The sequence below is a fragment of the Pogona vitticeps genome, chromosome W (assembly GCF_051106095.1).
Source record: "Pogona vitticeps strain Pit_001003342236 chromosome W, PviZW2.1, whole genome shotgun sequence".
Taxonomy (NCBI): Eukaryota; Metazoa; Chordata; class Lepidosauria; order Squamata; family Agamidae; genus Pogona; species Pogona vitticeps.
In genome coordinates this window covers 4,197,808-4,207,080 of record NC_135798.1, presented here as the reverse complement: position 1 = coordinate 4,207,080, position 9,273 = coordinate 4,197,808, and the positions used below count along the sequence as shown (strand labels likewise).

The 9,273-nt window shown below is 51.3% G+C and overlaps 1 protein-coding gene and 1 long non-coding RNA gene across 2 annotated transcripts; one reads left to right on the top strand and one right to left on the bottom strand.

Moving 5' to 3' along the window:
• Positions 1–1,045: 1,045 nt before the first annotated feature.
• Positions 1,046–2,546, top strand: LOC144585029 (jupiter microtubule associated homolog 1-like). The gene has a single exon (XM_078382469.1). The coding sequence runs from the start codon at positions 1,147–1,149 to the stop codon at positions 1,612–1,614; it is 468 nt and encodes a 155-aa protein (XP_078238595.1). The 5' UTR covers positions 1,046–1,146; the 3' UTR covers positions 1,615–2,546.
• Positions 2,547–3,570: 1,024 nt separating this feature from the next.
• On the bottom strand, positions 3,571–4,622 carry LOC144585028 (uncharacterized). The gene is made up of 2 exons (XR_013539530.1): positions 4,176–4,622; positions 3,571–3,604 (listed from the first exon to the last, which is right to left on the bottom strand). It is a non-coding gene; the product is annotated as an uncharacterized LOC144585028 (long non-coding RNA).
• Positions 4,623–9,273: the final 4,651 nt, after the last annotated feature.

Here is a 9,273-nt window from a genome sequence, read left to right as displayed (position 1 = left end):
GAGCTCAAAGGATCAGATTATAGCTAAACTTGAAACTAATAAACTGTCATGGTACAATTATATCCAATTAGGCAGATGGACTAAAGAATGGTTGAGGATTATTGGCAAATGTAGAGAATGTACTAAGTATGAACAATTTCTATCATCACATGAAGACATGGAGAAGGATGGTTTGAGGAAGGCAGTACTAAGTAAAATTGATAACCTAATTTTGGATCAGGAGGAGAAAGAGAATGAAATAGAAGGATTGATATCAATTTGGGAACATAATTTAAAGACAGAAATCAGAATAGAAGATTGGAAAAAAAATCTGGAAGACGAGAGTTTTAAGATTAATGTTCGTTAAAATAAAGGAGATTTTTTAAAAAATTAGTTTAAGGTGGTACATTACTCCAGTGAAATTGAACAGAAAAAATTCAGAATATTCTAAGGCCTGTTGGAAATGTGATGAAGAAATTGGCACATATTATCATATGTGGTTGGGAGTGTAAATAGATTGAGAAATTTTGAAAATTGATTTTTAAGGAAATATATGATATATTTGGAAAAGAGATTGACCTTAACTCAAAAATTGCTTAGTTGTTAATTTTTGATAAATTAGAGCTTGATTATTACTCAAAGGAATTGATTTATAATTTTATGACAAGTGCTAAATTATTAATACGTAGCTAGACACGGGAAAGACAAACATGATATCATAGTAGAAGATTGGTATAATGAAGTAGGGACATTTCGTTAAATGACAAATTGACTACTGAAATTAAGGTGAAAAGAGGGGAAATAAGTTTGAATATTTTTAATGCTATTTGGGGTAGATTTCTTGAATGTGAATTAGTGAAAGGAAAGTAATAAAAGAATTACTCCAAAAGGTCCCGTGGGCATGGGGGTGCACTGGGTTTTAGATTGTTGGTAAGTATTTTGTATTGTTGCATTTGATTTGGAAAATAAATATTTTTTTAAAAAAAATGAACTCAAGATATCCTACATCCACAGGATTCCCTTCATCCACCAGCCCTGCAACTCTATTAAAAAAGGAGATTGAAGACTGCAGTTTTCGCCGGCAGCAACTGAGGGAGAGGTGCGGGAATATCATCTTCCGCTAGCCTCGTCACTCGGGCGGTTTCTTCATTCCGGCTCTTCCCCGCCATGACAACCACAACCACATTTAAGGGGATGGACCCCAGCGGACGTAGCAGCTCTAGGGTTCTTCGTCCGCCAGGTGGTGGTTCCAATTTCAACCTTGGATTTGATTTGCCAAAAGAACAGCAAGGAGGAAGAAGGAGCAAGATGGCATCCAGTATCTTTGGGACCCCAGAAGAGAATCCACCCTCCTGGGCTAGATCAACAGCCAAGTCCAGTGATATCAGTGAAAATCCTGAAGAACTTGGCTCAGACAGGATAAATTCTTCTGATGCAAATTCTGGTGATTGTGTAGATCCAAAGAGCGGGGAAGGCGAGGCTCCTGAAAACACAGAAGTTGAAATAGAAGCTGCTTCAGGCCTGAGTGAAGAAAAGCCCCTGCCGGCTGCACCAGTGCCTAGCCCAGTAGCCTCAGCACCAGCACCATCTAGGAGAAATCCACCTGGCGGAAAATCCAGCCTAGTCCTCGGTTAAAAATCATCCTCCTTTGCTCCTTCTTATTACTTGGAACTCATGTCTGTCGTTCTTTCTTTTTTTCTTCCATGCTTGTGAACTGCACAACTTGAGCCTGACTGTACTTCTCAAGCTATCATTAAAGAAGCACTTTATGTACTTCATCTTTTTTATTATTATTATTTTAAAGGAAGGTGTTTTTTTTTCTTTCCCAACTTCTGTATTGTCCCCCTTGGGTCTAATGGAAGTAGCATGTGTGATTCCTCCCCCCCCCCAGTGGTAGATGTAGAGCAGTGGTACTTATTATGCAGCCTGTGGCTGACCAAATGGTTTCTAAGGTCTCTTATAGTGGTGTGTTTTATCAACTAGGCTGGTTGGTTCTAAGTGTGCTAGGTGGCATTTTTGTCTTGAAACACATAGAAACCCCTCAGTTGGCTTAGGAGGACTGAAAGTTGGGGGTGTACATATCAGAAGGTGGGTAACAAATGTTCTTTTTCCTCTTTCTCCCTTACCCATTTCTGCAACACATGCTGGTTGGTTATCCAAGGTATTGTTCAATAACTGGCAAATGTCTGAAGCCCTGTTGTGCACTACAGAACAGTAGAGTTGTGGTGCTAGTAATCAACCATGCTGTCTTAAGAAGACTCTTGATTCAGCCATGAGAAAATGCGGCCAGTGCCAGTTATGACTGGTGACATGAGCCTGCTGTTCTGTTCCTTGAGTATCGGTCCCCTTTAAGCGATGGTGGAATGGACCACATGGAAGTTAGCTTTGGGTGGAGACAAATCTCAGAAGGGACATTCTAGTCCAAATGACTCCAGTGCTATGCATGATCATGCTAGTGCTTGACCATGAGGTGAGAATCTCATCCTTCTAATTGTGTGTTGTATCTTGATAAAGCTGGATTGTTGCTTAAAAATAAAGGATATAGAAATTTTGAAAAAAAAAAAAAAGGAGATTGAATTAGTCTGGCATGACTTGTTTTTTGAAAAACCCGTGCTGACTTCTAGTAATGACAGCATTGCTTTCTAAGTAAATGCAAACTGTCTGCTTAATGATCAATTCTAGACTCTTTCCAGGAATTGATGTCAGACTGACAGGGCAATAGTCCTTTGGGTCTTTTTTTTTCTTGCACTTTTTTTTTACACTTAGCTGAGTTGAAAGCTCTTTAGTCAACCTTTCTGGCTTCTTTAGAGACTCTCTGTGTGTGGACCCATCCGGGGAGCCACAGGGCATCCAGGGAGGGACCCAGCTGGGCAATTCGTCTGAGAGGGAAGTGAGCAGATCGGACCGCCGGCACCACCTGGTTCAACATTGACAGCGTTGGGTCCAGAAGGACGCCTAGCGAGTGTTGGGAACCCTGCAAATCACAGACCTCAGGGGCACCCAGTTGGAAGACCCCCCCCCCATCCTGAATGGGGGCTGAACCCCCATTCAGCCTCCGTCTACCGTCCCTTTTATCCTCCCATCGAAGGAGAAGGTGGGGACAGAACTGAGGTTCCCTGTTGATCGACTATCCTAAGAGTTTTAAGCAAAAGTTGACGGCGCAAAGCAAAATCCCCCCACTCTGCCTTGTCTGTTCAGGGAGAAGAAGGAGGGAGCCTTGAAGGGGAACCCCCCCACACACACACACACACCCCAAATCAGGACGACCAAGGCTTGCCTCTTGTCAAGAGGACCTGCCCTTGGTGAGCATGGGGTTGGGGTGAGCAGGACTGAGATTTTATTTTAAATAATACACCTAAAAAAGATAAAAAGAAAACCGTACCCCCAAAATCACCGCTGGGCACATGTTCAAAGAAGAACTGTGGTGTCATGGATGGAGTACCAGACGGGAAACCAGGAGACCTGGATTCAAATCCCTGCTGGGTCAGGGAAACTGAGACACTAGAGAGTGTGCGTGGGGCAGGGCTACTTCAGCCTCCTCTTGAAATCTCACTGACCTTGCAAACGATGGAGGGATCTGGAATGTGGTTCTTTGTTTTTGGTTTTTGTTCAGTCTCGCCCCTTCCTAGGAGAAAAGAAAAACAGAAAAGATCATCCGGGAGGCTTTACGGATAAAGCAAATCAAAAACATTTCATTCCGGGATGTGCCTTCCTCATGTTTCTATTGGAAAGAAAGAAAGAAAGAAAGAAAGAAAGAAAGAAAGAAAGAAAGAAAGAAAGAAAGAAAGAAAGAAAGAAAGAAAGGAGGGAGGAAGGGAGGAAGGGAGGAAGGGAGGAAGGAAGGAAGGAAGGAAGGAAGGAAGGAAGGAAGATCTCATGCCGGGCTCCGAGATAAAACCTCCACCAACCCAGGGAGGAAGGGGGGCAACAGGCGGGAACCAGAGAGCAACAGGAACCATGCTTCCCGCGGACACCTGCGATGAAAGCACCAGCATACAAGATGGTATTTCTCCCACTATTTATTTGAAATATTTTACCCCACCTTTCTCCTTAAAAAAAGGTCACAATGCAGCTAATGTAAATCTTTAAAACACAAGATTTGAACGTTCTTGAAAACAGCAAGTCTACAAACCTTAAAGAGAATCAAACCAAAGCTACACTAAAAATGGTAAACAAAATCAACATCTAGAAATCACCAGAGCCCGTGTGATGTGGTGGACCTCTGTTCTCAGGGGACCAGTTGTTACTTCTTGTCACCTCACGGGGTTGAGAACGGCGGCCACTGAGGGTGGGGGTGGTCTTGGTGTCAGTTGCCCCTGCAGTAAACGAAAGCGTTTTGTGGTCACTTGGTCTGGAACGGACCCTTCAGAGCCATTCACTCCACAAAAGACCCGCCAGGAGAAAGAGACGCCCCAGAAGGAGAGGCTGGGCTGCCTTTTCTGGTCCTTCCTTCCTCCTGCCCTCCGTGTGGAAGGACCAGAGCCTCTTGCGGCCTCTTTCCAAAGCCCCTTTTCTGCTCCACCCCACGGAGAGCCAGGAACTGGAGGCAGGAGGGCGAATCCCCTGGGAGGAGGAGTGAGGGGGCAGGTCTTTTGCAGAGCCGACGGCCCTCGATAGCGCCTTCAGGAACCAAATTCCTGAAGCGTTTTTTTGGGGGGGGGGAGAACAACTTCGAAGAAAAGACCATTCCTGGGGAGATGGATCTCCCTTTCAGCCTCCGCTCCAGAAAGATCCCTCTCTCTCTCTCTCTCTCTCTGTGTGTGTGTGTGTGCGTGCGCGCGCGCGCAAAAGAGCAAGAGGTCCGACAGACGTTTTTCTCCCCTTCCTCCCTTTCACTCAGCAACCCCCTTTTCCCTCATGTTGCCAGGGATGGGGCCTCCTCCCTCCTGCCCCCCCAGCACCGCCTCCCATTTTCCTCCCCAGCCCCACCTAGGACTTTAAGGGAGGGAGGGAGGGGGGCATCCCACGTCATGAGAGGGAGGCACGCGGGGGGGGGGCGAAGAGATGGGAGGCAAGTTACTTTCTCCCACGTTCCTCTCTCCCCACCCACCGGGGCGGTTGCTGGCAGGATTCAGGGGGGAAGGGGAGGGTCTCCTCGCAGGGAAGGAAACTCCACCCACCCAGTGGATGATGAAGCCCTCCTCTGGCTAGATAGGCGGGATATTAAATAAATAAATAAATAAATAAATAAATAAATACTAGGGCCTTGCAGCGGTGGGTGGGGTCTCCCTACCCATGGGGGGGGTCCCAGATCTGGACCCCAGAGATCCCCTCTTCCTCCCCCTTTGAATCCCCCTCCCCCTCGAGGAGACCCAGAAGGAAAACGGCCTTGCAACCACAGGAGGAAACCTCGGCCATGTCCGGAGATGCTGCCCCCCTCTCCCCTCCCAGAGAGTCAACCCGTAAAAGATCTACTCACTCATGCAAATGTTGCCATCAGAACAATCCCAAGCAACACGCAAAAGGAAACTAGTCTAGCACAGCGAGCGCAGTACAACAACCGCAACCACTGTAAGAGACTGAGTGTGCCTGCGATTGACAACCACCGCCGCCAAAGGGCAGCGAAAGCTCCCCGACTCCCTCCAGAGGAGAGCAGAAAGCAAGGCGACTCACTCACTGCCCACCCTCGCCCTTTGAGAAGAGGGAGCCGACTTCGTCTCTGCAAGCACGCTGGGGGAAATCCAGAGGAATAAAACAAGGCAAAAGGAGACAAAACGAAAACAGACAAAACCATGGGGCACCGTAGAGACTGTTCTGAGGAGCCCCCTTCAAACACCCGAGACTTGGGGGGGAATCCAGAGGACACTCAGGATAGCAGGCCAGGCATGGGGGGGGAAGGAGGGGAGCCCCATCGCCCCCAGCTGACCCCCCTCTTCACCCCCAAAGCCCCATTTCTGGGACCCCCCCCCTCGTGTCCTCCCTTTGCAGACCCCCCCTCTCCTCCCCACTGCATCCCGCTTCCGATCTGGGGGGGGGGGTGAAGTTTGGGGGAGGGGGTTCCTGGAGGAAGGAGACATTGGAGGGAAGAGAAACAGCAAGGGGGACCGATCCCCACCTTTCCCCATATCCGCCACCCCCTCCCAAAAGAGGCTGCCTGCAGGATCTGGGGAAAGACGGGGGTCGAGGAGGACCCCCCCCCGACCCGCACAGCGAGAAGGGCCCGGGTGTCTCGCTCGGGGGGGGGACACGGTGGGATCGAGGCCCCTCCCAGACTTCCCATTCGGCCCCCCCTCCCAATGTAGCCCCGCCTCCATACGAGGAGGAAGAGGAGGAGGAGGAGGAGGAGGAGGAGGGCAGGGAGAGAAACAAAGGGACCCCCCTCCCCTCCCCCTCCCCTCCCCCTCAAGGCCTTTCGTGCTTCGCAGACCGAGCGGATTGTGGGGGGTCTCCGGGGTTGGCAGGGGGGGGAGAAGAGGCTACTTCTGAACCCCCCCCCCCAAAAAAAAACAGCGGTCATGCATTTCCCCCCCCCCCGACCGAATATGGCTCCCCTCCTTCCCGGTCCTCTGGCGGGAAACTCGCGAGGAATCCCCTCCCCTCCCCCCTTGCAAAGCGGCCTCTTCTTCCCCCCCCCCGGATCCTAGAGGGTGGGGGGGCAGAGAGCGGGGCTCCCCACCTCTGGTTCCCCTTCGACGCCGCTCCTCTTCTTCTTCTTCCTCTTCCTGTTTTTCCCCTGAATGGAAAGGGGGGGGCGATGGGGGGAGGGGAGGGGGAGGACGAAGTGGGTGGGGGGAGGTGGGCGGAGCAGAAGGGGCGGAGCCTGAAACGGGGGGGGGGCAGAAAAGATATTTTTCTGTCTCTCTTGAGAGAGGAATTTTTTTAAAAAATCAACGGCCGCTAAAACTCGCCCAACCGCCTTCCTGAGGGGAAGACCTTATGGCCGCCTTCTCCACTGCGCACGCGCCACAGACCCCCTCCCTCACTGGCTAAACCACGCCCCCCCTGTGGGGAAGAAGAGCGCATGCGCAGGAGTAAGAGCCGAGCCGCCAGTGAGAGGATCTCGCGCGTGCGCAGAGCCGAGCCCTGGGTGGGGCTTGGAGGGCAGCCTGTCAGCCACTCGACGGGGAAGAAAGGGGGTGAGGGGGAAACGGGTTTTTTTGCCCAGCCAGCCCTCCAGGCCTTCCAGAGGGAGGGGCTTCTGCTCGGAGACAGGTGACGCGAAAGGAGCAGGAGGAGGAGCGAGCTCTCATTGGGCTTCCATTGTACTCTGGGCGGAGCCAGACTCTCTCCCCTGACCGTCGCTGGGTTGCCGGGCAACCCCCTTCATGGACGGCATAATAACGCAGGGGGACGCGGAATTGCTTGAGCCCAGCAACGGGTGACACGCAGGAGGACCGCGTTCTCATTGGGTCCCCATTGTTCTTCCCTGGGCGGAGCCAGAGGCTGCAGACGGACTCGGAGTGGGGCGGGGGAGGGGCTGTGGCGCCTGCGCAGTGGAGAAGGCGGCCAGAACGTCTCGCCTCAGGAAGGCGGTTGGGCGAGTTTTAGTAACCGCTCATTTTTGAAAAATTCCTCCCTCAGGGGAGAGAGAGAGAAAGAGAAAGAAACAGGGGGGGGGGGGTGCGCTGTTGTTCTCCGTGGGGTTCAGGGGTTCACTCCTGCCCGCCTCTTACCTGTGTGTCCTCCTGTCCACACCCCGCCCTTCTAAAGGCTTCCGTGACAGGCAGAAGTTCAACAGGGCGGGGCTTTTCCTCCGGTCCCAACCGTCTCCTCTTTCCCCACACGTTTGAATGGGGCAAGAGAACAAATCCCTCTCCCCCAGGGACGAGGCTGGGCAGGAGAGTTGTGGTACGAAGGAGACGTGGGCCAGCCCTGGGCTTTGGGGGGGGCATTGACATCTCGGAGTTTGGGGGGGGAAAGCCCCCCCCAGAAAGGAGGCCAGGAGTGGAGAGGGAACTCACTGCGGAGAAGGACCACTGACTCCACTCAAACTGGACCGGGTTTCTGGGCGGTTTCTTTCCCAATCATTCAAGCTCAACTCAGAACCCACCCAACCTCTCCCCTTTTTCTGAGGAAAACAAAAACCTTTTTTTAATAGGGCCCCAAACTTGTTTCCAAGGACTCAGACTTTGGATTCAAGGACTTTGACTCAAACATGGGACTTGGATGACTCCTTCTAGAAGACCAATCCACCCATAAAAAGGGGGTCCCTTTCCCCCCATCTCTGCAAAGAGACCAGGAATTATGGCAAGGGGTCATCAGTGGGGCAGAAGACAAGGTGGTGGAGTTGGGGGCAACGAAAGGAGCAGGAGGGGAGAAAAAACAGGTGACCTTTAGCCACTCAATTCTTTTTTTTCCAGTTCTTTGGGAAAGAGAAGAAAGAGGAGCAGAAAGGCATGGCAAGCATTTGCAAATTAACAGATTCTGGTGCTTTCTAGGAAAATATTCTGCTCCATTCAAAATGGTGCCACTCATGCCAAGCTCAGGCCATGAGAGTAAAGGACACGGGCACTTCTTGGTGAGTGATGCCCAGCGTTGTATAATCCTCCATTTCAGCCATATGGTCCTCCTTGACATCTCAGCGGCCTTCGATACCGTTGACCACGGTATCCTCCTGGGGAGGATCGCTGAGTTGGGTATCGGTGGCTTGGCTCTGGCCTGCTTCCGTTCCTTCTTGGAGGACCGCCCCCAGAGAGTGCAGCTTGGGGAGAGTATTTTGGCCCCGTGGAATCTCAATTGTGGGGTTCCACAGGGGTCGATCATCTCCCCAATGCTGTTTAACATCTATATGAGGCCGCTGGGTGGGGTCATCAGGGGGTGTGGAGTATCATGTCATCAATATGCTGATGACACCCAGCTCTATATTTCCTTTTCACCAACTGCAGGTGATGCCGTCCTGTCCCTCCAGCGCTGCCTGGGGGCCGTACAGCAATGGATGCAGAACGGGCTGAGGCTGAACCCGGACAAGACGGAAGTTCTGAGGGTGGGTGGCCCTGTGGATGGTGGCTTGGGAAACTCCCTCATGTTTGGGGGGGTGGCCCTGGCCATGAAGAGTGGGATCCGCAGCCTGGGGGTACACCTGGACCTGATGCTCACCATGGGGAGAGTATTTTGCCACGCAAGTGGCATCGGTAGTCTACACCGCCTTTTTCCACTTTTAGCGGATTGCCCAGCTGCGACCTTACCTAGACACTACCTTAGTACATGCGCTCGTAATTTCTAGATTAGACTACTGTGACGCGCTCTACGTGGGGCTTCCTTTGAAGCTGATGCGGAAACTTCAAGTGGTGCAGAGTGCGGCGGCCAGACTCCTTACTGGAGTGAAAAAATACCAGCATATCTCTCCTACTCTGG